Source organism: Xiphophorus hellerii, chromosome 6, assembly GCF_003331165.1.
Source record: "Xiphophorus hellerii strain 12219 chromosome 6, Xiphophorus_hellerii-4.1, whole genome shotgun sequence".
Taxonomy (NCBI): Eukaryota; Metazoa; Chordata; class Actinopteri; order Cyprinodontiformes; family Poeciliidae; genus Xiphophorus; species Xiphophorus hellerii.
This window is the reverse complement of record NC_045677.1, coordinates 1,446,526-1,461,050: the sequence shown is the minus strand read 5'-3', so window position 1 is coordinate 1,461,050 and position 14,525 is coordinate 1,446,526. Positions and strand designations below refer to the sequence as shown.

General features: G+C 39.5%; 1 protein-coding gene across 3 annotated transcripts in view; it reads left to right on the top strand.

Annotated features, from left to right (window-relative positions):
• tgs1 (trimethylguanosine synthase 1) overlaps nucleotides 1-14,525 on the top strand; it is a 52,544-nt gene that overhangs the window by 11,218 nt on the left and 26,801 nt on the right. For 2 of the 3 annotated variants that reach the window (XM_032565060.1, XM_032565063.1), the window contains 3 exons: nucleotides 1,878-2,100; nucleotides 5,628-6,161; nucleotides 9,147-9,276. In XM_032565060.1, the coding sequence (XP_032420951.1) occupies nucleotides 1,878-2,100; nucleotides 5,628-6,161; nucleotides 9,147-9,276 (887 nt within the window). The remainder of the gene's footprint in view (nucleotides 1-1,877; nucleotides 2,101-5,627; nucleotides 6,162-9,146; nucleotides 9,277-14,525) is intronic. The other variant, XM_032565061.1, reaches the window with a different exon arrangement.

The window sequence follows — 14,525 nt, the reverse complement described above, 5'->3', positions numbered from 1 at the left end:
GACACTAGCATAAATGTTTGGCTGTTGAACTAAACCGTTCAACGTCGCTATAAAGCTAATTTTCTATTAGCAGCCTCACAAATCTTCTTTATAAATATTACATTACAAAGACATAATAAGACAAAGCTTTATTTTGGATTTTTTCTGTTCTTCCTCTTTTCTTTCTCCCTGAAGGACAAGTTCTTTTTTGAGACATTGTTTTGCTAACTTATCTTCTACTGGAGCTTTGGACGTTTGGATGCGCCCTGCACATTGCACGGCAGCTCATAATACCAGCGAAGCTTGTGTGACCTACCGCGGCCACCAGGGGGCCCCCAAGAGCAATTTATATTCTTTCTTTTTGCCCATAAAATAATGATTTCTACATACATTATCAAATATATTATTGTAAAAACAAATCACTTCATGATGAAATTGTGTGTTTTTGTTATTATAATGACAGAAATTGTTACTAAGAAAAAAAACAAACAAAAAAAAGCTCTACTGAGGGGGCCCTTGGTGGCCCCGGGACCCTAAGTGGCTGCTTAGTTTGCTTATGCCTTGGCCTCGCCCTGCATAAAACAATACATGAAAGCCAAGCCAACAAAATGGGGCCTGAAATTTTTGGTATTGGCTGATAAAAATGGCTAGACTGTGGTCTTCCAGGTTTACTAAATCTAAAATATCATCAGAAAAGGGGCTGTATCTCCACCACCTTATAAAATGCCCTCACCAAAAGATCCCCAGAAGGCAGCATCCAGTGGAACAGGGATGGGGAGCTTCTCTTTGTGAAGTGGATGGATACCAGGGTGGTCTCGATGTGCTCCACCATCCACCTCGTGTACACCAGCGACACTGTTCAGCGCTGGCAGAAGTTAGCTGATGGCAGCTGATTAGCTGATCGCAGTGGGCCTGGAGACAGGCCCACTGCAATGACAGAGTACAATAAATAAAGAAAATAAATACATGGGAGGGGTGGACACACAGGACCAAATGGTTGGTTGGAACACATTCAATCCACCGTAAAACAAAGAGGTGGTCCACCACTGTGTTCCATCATTTAGTTGATATTGCTGTGATAAACTCGTTTGTGATTCACAAGCACCAGTGTGTCACAATGAGGAGGAAGCAAAAGACCTGCTAGAGTTTCCAAGAGGAGCTGGCAGCACACCACCTAGGTGTTCTTCTTCAACATGGGGAAAAACACTTACCTGTCAGCAACAAGCAGACAAAGTCTAAGAGAGCCAGCATTGGGAAACAGCGCTGCAAACTCTGTCACAGAAGCACAGCCTGGAGATGTGAAGTCTCCAGGCTGTGGGCCTGTGCTTACAGCTGGACAGAAACTGCTTTTGGGAATACCACCAAGGCTCAGGAATATAAAGAGAAATGTAGGGAGGGGAAAAACATCTGTACATAGTTTGAACTGTTAGTCTGTTTTTTATTTGCACAAATAAGTGAGAATGAAAAAAATGTAATATTCTATAGAGTTGAAATTGTTAATTTGTGATGCAAAATCTGTACTTCATGTGCAAATGCAGTGTTTTATTTTCACTAAAACTCTTAAAATCTCATTTCGCTTTTTGTTTTTTCTGTTCTGAAATTGTTTGAAATCAAAACTTCAGTGGTGCCACCATTAATAATGGTTTAATATCAAATAAAATGTAAAAATAATGCCCGGTATTGAAAGTTCTAAATATTCTGGAAAAATGAACTACAGTGAACCCTCGCTATATCACGGTTCACCTTTCACGGTCTCGCTGCTTCACGGATTTGTATTGTGCACTATTTTAATCTTTTAAATTATGGCGGCCCACCGTGCTTATAATACACTGGGGTAAACCCTGATCATTTTAGTGTAAAGTGTGCTTGAGGCACCTTCTCCTTTTTTGTCACGACAGAAAAAAAGAAGGCCAAACAGAAAGCCTATCACGCGTACAGAAGAACTGCCTAGAGATGAGGAAGACAAAGATTTCCAGCAGGTCTCCAAAGCAGCTCTGTCTGACCACGGTGTGATTTCTGAAGAGGAACATCAGAATGAAGTGCACCAAGTAATGGATGTGGCAGAGGAGATCCATGACACTTCCTGGGAAACCTACTGGGGTAAGAAGAGCAACACAATGGGTACACGAACATTTAACCATTGGGGGGCCATTTAGGACAAAAACTATTGTTTTCTCTCTCACACACAACTACAGACTGATAAAACTGTTACTATATTGTGACAGGCTGGTCAGACCATATCTATGAACAGACCTAATCTGTGAAAATTGAGGTCCTCTGTCATCCCTCAGTCCTATCTGCAGAAATACCCTGCTCGGTCAGAAACAACCAATTAGAGCCATGAAGAGAGTCTTAGGGCGGTAAAGCATGCTGGTGTACATGCTTCTCACACTCTTCCCCCCGTGCTCTCTGCTATGCTACAGCTACTTCCCAGTGGTGAGACTGTGCTCAAGTACATTTGTCATGTATCTGAACTTTACTTAAGTAGATTTAATTGTGGGTACTTTCAATTTTTACTCTACATTTTACAGTAAGTATCTGTACTTTCTTCACTACATTTCTGTAAAGCGTTGTGTTATACATTACACCCAAGTCACATTGCGCTTTTTTGATTTGTTCATTAGTTTGAAAGTAATCAATGATTCCGGTATCACCTTTGCCTCCCTTGAAAGCATGAACTTCTAGCTTTCAAAAATTCACAGTTGAATCTGAAAAAAAAACATATCGCGGTAAGTTAAGCCTCTAAGCGCTTAACTTCAATTGTTATAAGCTAGCTTAGAATTGCCAGTAACATTGATTACTGCGATCGGGGGCACATGGAGCTTAGCGTCTCCTGACATGAATGTTCCAGGTAACGTTAAACTCCTCCACGTCCTGGTTATTGAATTAATGTTGGCGCCTTGTGAATAATCTTCGTTTCATATTAATATTTACAGTCATATTCAATAAATTAGAATATGTGTTCCGATGAGCCTCGTTTGAATGAATCTGTATGATGTGTTTAAGGAATACTAGAGTGATGCAGTTCATCTCTGAAATTCTTATGCATAGAATCACAAATCTAAATCTAAACTGTGTTGCAGAGAGTAAACACAATAAAAATATGCCTTATATGCAACATTGTTCATTAAAATGGCACATTACTGATGTATTAAAAGTAAATACAATAGGTACACTTAATGATATTGTATTAACCATTAGATAATACATTCAGCAAGTACTTTTACTTAAATACATTAAGTATTTCTAAAAGCCAGTATTAAAATGTTAATGTTTTACTTTTAGGAGAGTGCATTATGTTTGTTTATTTGTACTTTTACTTACCGTAATACATTGCTTGTATACTTTCTCCACCACTGCTAGTTCCAGACAGCTGGGTCTGCCAATAATGTCCAAGCTAGCTAGCATGGCCACCAATGACAGCTGATGCTGTTTCCTGTAACATTAAGTTGTTTGTCTGCCATTAACACATTAAGCAGCGCGTACACAAGTATGTTTGATAGTGCTAAGACCCTTCTCCTGGCTCTGATTGGTTGTTTCTGGTTGGTGCATTTCTGCAGATATCAGCAGGAGCACTGGGATGAAGTAGAGAAGCTCAGTTTTTTCACACATTATCTGTCTCAGACCACAAAATAGTAAGTTTTAAAAAAAACTCCTAAAAACGGATACATAGTGCAGCTTTAAAGAGTTGAAAAGAGAGTTAAAGAGTTGGAGTCAAATAATTGCTTTTTTGTTACTCCTGTTTTGTGATAAGTAGACTCTTGTTTCTATTTTATGTTTTGCAACATCAAAACTAGATTTTATTTTGATATTGTAAAATCAGTATTAATTATTGGAGTTTATAATAGGGTAGAAATAAAAATGTTTGTACTTGTACCTCTTTTCGGAAATGGAAGAAGTAAATGTGTATGTTGAAGCTAAACCTACCAGATTGTGTTCTTCATGAACACAACACACTAATTTAGCGTAATGGCATGAATCAAAACATAATGCCTTGATGTCAATTACTAATTAGCTCATTACAAACAGAATAATGTAAAGGAAAAAATCCAAAATAAAATAAATAATTTTTAGCCTAAAAGCTTTTGAAATAGGCCTGTCGCGATAAACAATCGTACGATAAATTAAAACTATCGACGTCATTTTAATTATCGGCATTATCGTCTCTTCCGGCCCTTTTCTCTTTCTGTTGATGACACCGAATGAAAAAGGGCTCAACTCCAGTGCTCTTCACTGACTCCTCCCTTCCTCATTTTACTTAGTGTAATGCCCAGCGCACACGAGCTGTCGGCCGATTGTCGGCCCATTTTCAAAACCCGACAGAAATCCTAGGTATAACGGTTCGATCGGGTTCGGTCCTGCTGTGTGGTGTCCAACAATGGGCACAAAATAATGGCTACAAGTTCAGTGAACTAATTTTAAAACCAGGCATTAATCAATGCTTTACTACAATCTACCTGCAATGCATGTGGCTAGTGTCAGCGTAAAGTTCTGACTGAATGAAAATCATTATAACCTATTTACGTCACGTTAACGAAAAACAGCTGAAAAGTTACCGGGTTTCTCAACTGCGGTAGCAATTTCACTCCAACTCCTCCTCTTGTCATTTCTATATTCTTTGCATGTTGAATAAACATTAATATTGTTTCCACATATCATCTCCAATGTCCGCTGGACTTCGGGTTGCGCCGTTTCAGCTGTTTGGGATTCCCCGACGTAATTTCCCCTCAGAAAGCGCGGAGGAGAATCCTCGCTTTCTGATTGGCTACTTGTCACATTCAACAGGTGTCGTTAAAGCTCCCAGTCGGGGAAATCCCCTGATTTAGATCAGAGCGGCAACGACATCTACCGTAACACACCACACAATCTTAGAAAAACCAACGTTCTAAGATTGTTGTAAGGGGAAAAATAGGAGCAAAAAATCATGTAGTGTGAACTATTGCATCAGGTAGTCGATGTGCCCATCTTCTCTATTTAAATTTAATTATTACTGAAGGGCAACATAATATACAGACTTCATAATCTGCACTCTTTTGGTTGAATGCAGTATTTATTTCCACTTTGGCTTTATGTTGTTTAGTTTTTATTCAAGTACATCTTTTGTTAATGAAGACTGAGAATCCATTTTATTTTTGTTTTTGGTTGTTTTGTTTATTTTGTTTATCAGTTCCAGTGTTAAGTTTTTCTTTTGAAAATAAAGTGTATCTATCTTTGACAGGAAATCGCATGCATTATTATTACGTCATTTCCATTAAGTCAGTGTAAAAAGGTCTTCAAACAATATTATCGTTTATCGCAATAATTTTTGAGACAATTAATCGTTGAGCAAAATTTGCTGTCGTGACAGGCCTAATCCTTATTAATATGCATGTTTTCACATAGGCACATTAGGGAGCAGAATATAACCTCTACTTACTGCTGAAGCAGAAAACAAGGATTTTGAAGGATGGGATGTTGACAATGTATAATTTATGAAAAATTACATGTGATGCCTCCTGACCGTATTTCAGCTGTAGAATGAATTAAAATACCATTTAGAGTTTTAGCATAGTTAAAAAAGATCTTAGAGGCCGCTCAACTGGAACTACGTATGTATTAGGATTTAAAAATCTATTTTTTCTTGTTTTCTTGTTTTCTATACCATAAAGTTCAGAATGGACAGGACCTGCTGTGGAACTCCTGGCTGGAAAAGCATCCAGACACCAGTGCTCGGTCTGGAGACCATCTTGGAGCCGTCACTGCTCCCTGGAATAATCCAGACACGAAAGCTCTCTGGGACCAACTGGCTGCAGAGACTTACTACTTGTATTGGGAGCGATTTTCATATTGGACATTGCTGGGCTGGACTACTGAGCCTCAAATGTGTAACTCGAACACTAGTGATGAAGTGGAGACTGACGCTCTGATACAGTCAGAAGAACAAAGTGAAGGGGAAACTGGAGCTGGGAGCCGAGAGGAAGAAAACGAAGTTGTTATTATGAGTAATCTGCTCAGAGAAAACTGCATAATAGAGCGAAGCAGGAGCTGTGCAGCTGACTTGGAGACCAACAGATTCCTGTTTTTTAGAGCTGATGTTGGAAAGCAGTCAGATGAGGAGATTTACTGTGGGGAACCATCAGATGCTGGGGATGATCAGAAGGAACCTGCTGGTAGCTCTCAGGACAGCTCGGCTAAACAAACAGGTAGTGTGCCTTAGGTAATCATGATGCAAACTGCAACATTATTTCTAAGCTGCTTATTAATAATGTATCCAATGAAAAGTAAAAAGAACCCTTGAAGATGGCCTTGCTTAGCTTTCTTTTTTATTTTATTTTTTTTCTCCGAAGAGTTTGTGCGGCGCTAGTGGCTCGTATTTTTTCCACAGTAGGCAGACAGGAAGGAGGGTGAGGAGAGGGGGGAAGACATGCGGTAAAGGTCATTGGGACCGGGAGTCGAACCCGCGACGTCCGCGTCGAGGACTAAGGCCTCCAAACGTGGGGCATGCTAACCCCCTGCGCCACCACAGCACGCCCCGGCCTTGCTTAGCTTTTTGATTAAATAGTTTTTACTTTGGCATTTTGACGCCTGACACTGAGGTCATTTGTTATTCATAAATATCTAAGGCTAATGGATAATTTACATATAATGTTACTGATAAATGTGCTCACTGAGAACAGTCCCAGTTCACCAAGTGCTTGTGTGTGTGCACATGGTGGTACAATTGGCCTATCACTATTTTCAACAATTGCTGATGGTATTACTCTCACTGAATGAATTTGTTGCAGAATCAGTTCTGCAACAAATCAACTGACAGTGCTGTCAGTTGATCAAAACACTTAATTAGATTAATTACACTCCAGTGCTGTGATTAATCACTATGCCTAACTTTGTAAGTTTGAATTGTAAGTAATCACGCAGTTATGTTCATGGAGGAGTTTTGCTCTGGGCAGCTCCCTCGTCTGCTGCACTCCAACTAATTAAATGTAAGAAATCAGTTTTTTTTGTTTGTTTTTGCTTTTTTTTCCCCCAACAGAGAGCAGGTAATTTAGTTTAGTTTAGATATGCGGATGGGGGCCTTTTCCTGTCATTCCTCACTTCCCATGTGCAGAGTTCATAACTGTGCAATTCTTCTCGAAAAAAGTTCTCGCTTCCAGTCGATTTTTGACCAGGCGAATCAGCGAACAGAAGGAGATGATGACATTGATTTTCTGCGCTGTATTAGAATTGTAGTCTTCCTTTATTTTTAGCAATGGCAGCAGAGGAAGTTAATGAAGCCATTCAGTTTGTGTTGGCCGCGCTTTTAAATATTTAATTAACATTAACAGTTGCTTCTCTCTTCGCAGTGGAGAATGGTTGTGTGCAGTACCGGCAGTTTCCAGTAAGCTTCATAGTGTCGAACTGGCACATTAAATTAGCAACTGGGTAAACTTTTAAAACCTAAACACAGTCCACGACTCCAGCCAGCAATTGAGAAACAACTACCGTATTTTCCGCACTATAAGGCGCACCTAAAAACCTTTAATTTTCTCAAAAGCCGAGAGTGCGCCTTATAATCCGGTGCGCCTTATATATGGACCAATATTGAGCCACAACAGGTCTTGCCACTACGGTAAGCAGCCGCCGACTTCATTTTCCCCCGTAGAAGAAGAAGCGCGCGGTGCACGCTGGGTTTTGTGTAAAGACCCCAAATGGCTCCTATTAAGAGACACGCTTACGACGCAGAGTTTAAGCTCAAGGCGATCAGTCACGTGGTATAACACGGGAATAGAGCAGCAGTGAGAGAATTTAACATGAACGAATCAATGGTGTGGAAGTGGATATATATTGTGATTGCACTAACGTTTGATTTACCGTAACGGTATCAGACTGTTGTTGACGTGTTTATTGAATCGAGGAAAAGTTCCCCTCCACTATATGTTATACCTTGCTGTTAAAAGATAAACTGTGTCACGAAAATACCACGTCACTTACTTTACCTCGGGGAAAATAATAAAACAGCTGTTTATTCATTTTGGGAATGAACGGAGTTTTCAGAATGCTGGTTTGTCATCTATTAATAAAGTTTGACTGACCTATCTGACTATTTTGTTGACATTCCCTTTAGCGCAGTTCCATCTAATGGATGCATAACGTAACCCCAGCCTCTACTGTAGTGTCTATTCTATGCGCCTTATAATGCGGTGCGCCTTATATATGAAAAAAGCTTTTAAAATAGGCCATTCATTGAAGATGCGCCTTATAATGTGGTGTGCCTTATAGTGCGGAAAATATGGTATTTCTCAATAGCCGAGAACCCAGATCCTCCTTATGAAACAAAGTGTAGCACAAGGGGACGGTTTTTACCAGACTAGGTCCAACTAGGTAGTTCGATTAATCTGCATTATGTAATATTTACGGGTTAAAATTTTCAGATTAATTACATGCATTAAAGTATTAACATTGACAGCCCTAATAAAAACTGTGCCTTATCAAGCCTTTATTGTTCAATAATCACCATCCAGAATGTTTTTATGCTTTCCTTGTTGTTGCTCTGATTAATAAATCTGCACCTAACAAACACTATTCTCTTCCAGCAAGAAGGTTTTGGGTTTGAATTCTGGCCTGGGGTTTTTGTGCATGGTCTACCATTTATCCCTGACTTCTTCTCAAAGTTCAAAAACACGGCTTTAAAAAAAACTAGTTACTTTGAATTGCTCTTAGTCATAAGAGGTATACTTTACTATAAAGAAGTATAATGAATATAATAAAGTCCTGATACTGGCAATTCTGGAGAAGATGTCTACAAAGCCTTACGATAAAATAATTTTTTATTACAGAAGCACTGACAAATTCAGGGAAAACATTCTGTGAGGAAGAGGTCAGAGATGAGGATGAAGATGAATTGGTTGAGGGGAGGGTAAGAGAATTCACGTGAGGCTGTTATTCAGCCGCAGTTCAGTAAGTCCACTCAGCCAAATCTTCAGTTAATTTTAAAACTCTTGTATTCTAATAGGAGTCTCTACAGGGCTATTGGAATGTAATATTCCAAGGCAACAGGTGTGCTGTCTTTGAGGACTAGTAAAGTGTCTTCATAGATATTGGAACAGAACAGCGCGTTTCTCAAAGCTCTGGAATCTTTTCCTTGGTCAAACTGAGGTTAGAGAGCTGCTGGAGAATTTTATAACGTGCATTTATTTCTTTTCACCCAGATTCAAAGCAAGTCGCTGTCCTACCTCAGAGAGTCTGTGACTCAAACAGTAAAACTTCAGAGAGAACAGGTGATGATGAGGATGATGATGACGACAAGCACCCAAGAAGATTTATGAAAACCAAATGCAGGTCAGTTCTGTGATGATCGCTTTTACTGTGTCTGCTGCTGAAAGCGTGGACTTAGCAGAATATAAAGGTTTTGTCTTGGCACTGATCTGATTCTGGGTCAGTGAAAAGACTTGGAATTATGAATAATAATAGTTGGAATTTGAATTGTGTTAACCCTCTTGTGTAGGACAGAGGAATTGGTTCCAGTTTCTTTCTTCAAGCTTTAACTTAAAAATATAGTGGACACTGGAATACAAAGGTTTCCTATGATTGACATTTTCTTTAACTTCCTGTTTTATAACTGGACAAACTGGGCTTCAATCCAGGTCCATGTGTTCCCGGCTGTGCAGCCCCTTTCGGACAGAACACAGCTGTCAGAATAGCATACATGCAGTGAGTATACATGCATGTGCATTAAGAGTCTGCGACATTTAGAGGAGCTATCAGTGCAGCATACGCAACAAGTTACGACAAAGACAACTCAATAAATTGTTTTTAATAATTAGATAGATATACATGCATTGTCGTGGTTTTGAAGTGTATCGGGATTTAGCTGCACCTTGATGATGGTCTGACTGGTTAACTGCTAAGCCAGGCTGTCATGCAGCTGTTAATAAAGTGTATGACGATTTAACTTCTACGTCATGGTGTCATGTTGCTGATGAAATAAAAGCATATGGTAATGACAACGTATACTTGTCTGACAGATATGCGTATGACGATCTGTAAGCGTATGCTGGTCTGACAGAACACCAGGGAGAGTGTTTTTGCATTAGCACTGCTGGAGCTGTGGTTCCAACCAGGCCGGCCAGACAGGGCTGGTTTGGAGTCAGCTGTTGATTGGTTCATTGGCTGCAGGTGGAACAGAGACCAGTCTTCTTTCAGATCTCTGGGTCAGTAGGAGCATTTATTTTGCATTTTAACATGTGTCGTCAAAAATTCCCATCATAATCTATTCTTACCCGTGAGTTTTTAAATGATAATAATGGCATATTTAATGGCATGTTATTATCTTTCAGTTAAAATATTCAACAAGCTGAACAGAGGATCCACATTGTGCCACCAGATAAAGCAGATAAATATATGTACGGTAACTTTTTCCCACAGTGGAAAGAAAACTCATACACTGGCTTTGTTCCGCCCAGCTGCATATAAATAATAAAATTAAATGTTTGCACCTAAATTATGAGCTATTCATCTGCAGAAGCCTGAATGTATATAATCTCATAACTTCCTGGTCTGCATCGGTTGTGCATAATCAAATATCTCAGGGTTTTGAAGTTGATCTGGAGGATGAACCTGCTCTCTGTGCTACACTGAGATTACAAGTTCCACTTCAGCCAAAGACTTTAATGAAAATGTAAATAAGAGTTCTCTAATTGAAGCATCAGAAGTCAGCAAGACTGTGAAGTAGGGGATTTACGCATCTGGCTTAGGAGAAATCCCACAAGCCACAGGCAGTTCAGCTGGACGCGAGTCCAGCTCAGAGACAACACTCACAGGAGATTTTTTTTTCAGTTAAAGGAGGGTTTCCCCCAGAAAACCTGCTAAGCCTGGTGGTCGGGGCGCAGAGGCGGCCCACCGTGTTTTGGTATTAAAACATGTTAAGTAGACAGGAAATGTAAAAATATTAAATTTCCTGTAATAATTTTACATATTACAGGAAATGTAATATATTTTCCCAATGTTACAGGAAAACATTTCCAGTCAAATGCTATTTAAACCCACAACTAGTCTTAAAAATAACAAATAAAAAAATACAATAAAAATGAATATCAATTATTTCCACTTCTGTTTAATCCAAATTAACTCAGCAGCTAATAGATTAACACAGATCACAGATACATAAACGTAACATTTGTTTATTGAGAATATTAATGCTGCTAAATATGGTTTAATCTTTTCAGCATACGTAAATTAAAAGATTTTAAATTGTTTTACATTTAAATGTAAGATTTTATGGAGCTGGGAAGTTTACTTTGTAAAAGTTCAAAGAACAATATTCACAGTTAGATTGTTTTGTGCAGCTACAATCTGATGCTGTGAGTTTAATCTTTGAATTTGAGCTTACAAATACAAATTAGTAAACTGCAATTACCACTGATTGCGTTTTAAATTGACCAATTAAACTACTCCCCCTCTCCCAGATTTCACTAAATCTAACACAGAAGCTGTTAGAGATGCTGATGTTTTTTCAGTTAAAATATTCAACAAGCTGAACAGAGGTCAAATTATGCTCAAAGCCTAAAACAGCTTTGGATAATGAGTTAAATCCACTGCACTGCGCGCTGGTATAAGTTTCACATCAATAGAATAATATTTGGGGAAAATACATAGGGCATTCAAATATTGGCAGGGTAATAATTTGCTTTGCCAAAAATGCATCCCCTTGCTAACGTGGAGAAATAAAGAGGGATTTCACCTTTTCTACATAATCACACTTCTATGAGACACTGGTATGAGTTTCATATCAATAGGACAATAGACAGTGAATGCAGATATTGGCAAGCTCAGAAATTAAAATGCATCCCCTCTTGTATTAATAGACTGGACAGATAAGGGTTATATAAAATGTTTTACATAATAGGCCTCTGTTTTCTCATGCGTTAAGCTGTGTGTTTAAAAGAAAAAGCGTGGAATTGCAAACCATTAGCGGAGTACATATTCATCACACACTGACTGTAAAACGTTCGACTCATATGTCTTAATAAAGGTGTCAAAACCGGATTTATTTCAATTCATCTGTAAAATAAAACCCCTTGTTTTAGGACTTACATGGTTAAGAAACATGATAATGTTACAAATATCTTTTACTCTTCGGTCATATTTCAGTCCGTTTTCTCATTAATACGAGAGAGTTTAGAGGGATGTGCATTCCCGCGACAGGGCACGTAATTCTCGGCAGGTAAGCGTTCTCAGCATAACACCAGAGTACAATACGGCTGGGCCAAAGTGGCCTGGGCCGGGCCAGGATTGACCCTGCTGTGCAAAAAGGTCTCTGGTGTCCCAAGACCAGACAAGAAAGCCCAACTTGTTTGTTATATTCTCATAGGAGAGAAGAAATGTGAGACCAAAGCATCAGAGTGGTGGAAAGAGAGAGAAAAAAGAGAAAAATGATAAATCATGCAAATGGAAATTATTTAGCTTATTTTAATTTATCATGCGATTATTGATTGTTTATCATGACAGGCCTACTGATAAGAATGACTATAGTATGAGCCATACGCTAGACCAGTGTTTCCCATTCCTGGTCCTCAAGGCACACAAACCTACTTGTTTTAGATGTTCCCCTGCTTCAACACACCCATTCAGATGATTGCAATTCAGAAAAAGCCAGTCTTTGGAACATGCAAGGGAAACATTCTTTGCTGAAATCATAAACAAAAACCTTAACAATGCTCGCACTTTATTTGCCACAGTTGACAGGCTCACAAACCCACCTGTGACTGAACCATCTGAACACCAATCGAACAGCCTGCAACAAATGTGCCAAATTCTTTGCAGAGAAAATTGAAATGATTAGAGGATTAATCTGCATATCCACATTACACTCAGTATCAATGACATGCCCACACATTACAAATACAGAAAAAAAATTACTCAATTTCAACTATTTATCCATGAAAGCTTAGAATACATCATACACTGGCTGGCCAAAAAAAAAGTCGCCACCAAAAAATGGTCACACTCTCTAATATTTTGTTGGACCGCCTTTAGCTTTGATTACAGCCCGCATTCGCTGTGGCATTGTTTCAATAAGCTTCTGCAGTGTCACAAGATTTATTTCCATCCAATGTTGCATTAATCTTTCACCAAGATCTTGTATTGATGATGGGAGAGTCTGACCATGGCGCAAAGCCTTCTCCAGCACATCCCAAAGATTCTCAATGGGGTTAAGGTCTGGACTCTGTGGTGGCCAATCCATGTGTGAAAAAGATGTCTCATGCTCCCTGAACCACTCTTTCACAATGTGAGCCCCATGAATCCTGGCATTGTCATCTTGGAATATGCCCGTTCCATTTGGGAAGACAAAATCCATTGATGGAATAACCTGGTCATTCAGTATATTCAGTAGTCAGCTGACCTCATTCTTTGGGCACACAATGTTGCTGAACCTAGACCTGACCAACTGCAGCAACCCCAGATCATAGCACTGCCCCCACAGGCTTGTACAGTAGGCACTAGGCATGATGGGTGCATCACTTCACCTGCCTCTCTTCTTACCCTGATGCGCCCATCACTCTGGAACAGGGTAAATCTGGACTCATCAGACCACATGACCTTCTTCCATTCCTCCAGAGTGCAATCTTTATGCTCCCTAGCAAACTGAAGCCTTTTTTTCTGGTTAGCCTTACTGATTAGAGGTTTTCTTACGGCTACACAGCTGTTCAATCCCAACCCCTTGAGTTCCCTTCGCATTGTGCGTGTGGAAATGCTTTTGCGTTCACAATTAAACATACTCCTGAGTTCTGCTGTTGTTTTTCTTCGATTTGATTTGACCAAACGTTTAAGTAATCACCGATCACGATCATTCAGGATTTTTTTCCGACCACATTTCTTCCTGGAAGACGGTGGTTCCCCACCATCCTACCAGTTTTTAATGATGCGTTGGACAGTTCTTAACCCAATTCTAGTAGTTTCTGCAATCTCCTTAGATGTTTTCTCTGCTTGATGCATGCCAATGATTTGACCCTTCTTAAACAGACTAACGTCTTTTCCACGACCACAGGATATGTCGTTTGCCATGGTTGTTTAAGAAATGAGGAGTTACTCATTGCATCAGCTGGGGTTAAATAACTTGTTGCCAGCTGAAAGATAATCGCCTATGCAGTACTTATCCAATAGGAGGCTTGTACCTATTTGCTTAGTTAAATCCAGGTGGCGACTTTTTTTTTGGCCAGGCAGTGTATATAAATGAAGCCCTTCCTCCTGCTGACTAAATATCACCACCACAACTTTCCTTAAGAAAGTCCTTCCTGTCATTGTGTGTGATCAGCAAAATTATTGAAAAAGCTGTTTCAACAGTTGAATAGTTTCCTATTGATAACAAACCGCTTTGATGTCTTTCAGTCAGGTTTCCATGGTTACCACAGTGCTGAGACTACCCTAGTCAAAGTGTTCAATGACATCCATGTAAACACAGATTGTGGAAGAGCCACAGTGCTGGTTCTGTTGGACCTCAGTGCAGCTTTTGATACTGTTGACCATGACATATTATTGAAACGACTGGAGAGTTGGGTCGGACTTTCCAGTCTAGTACTCAACTGGTT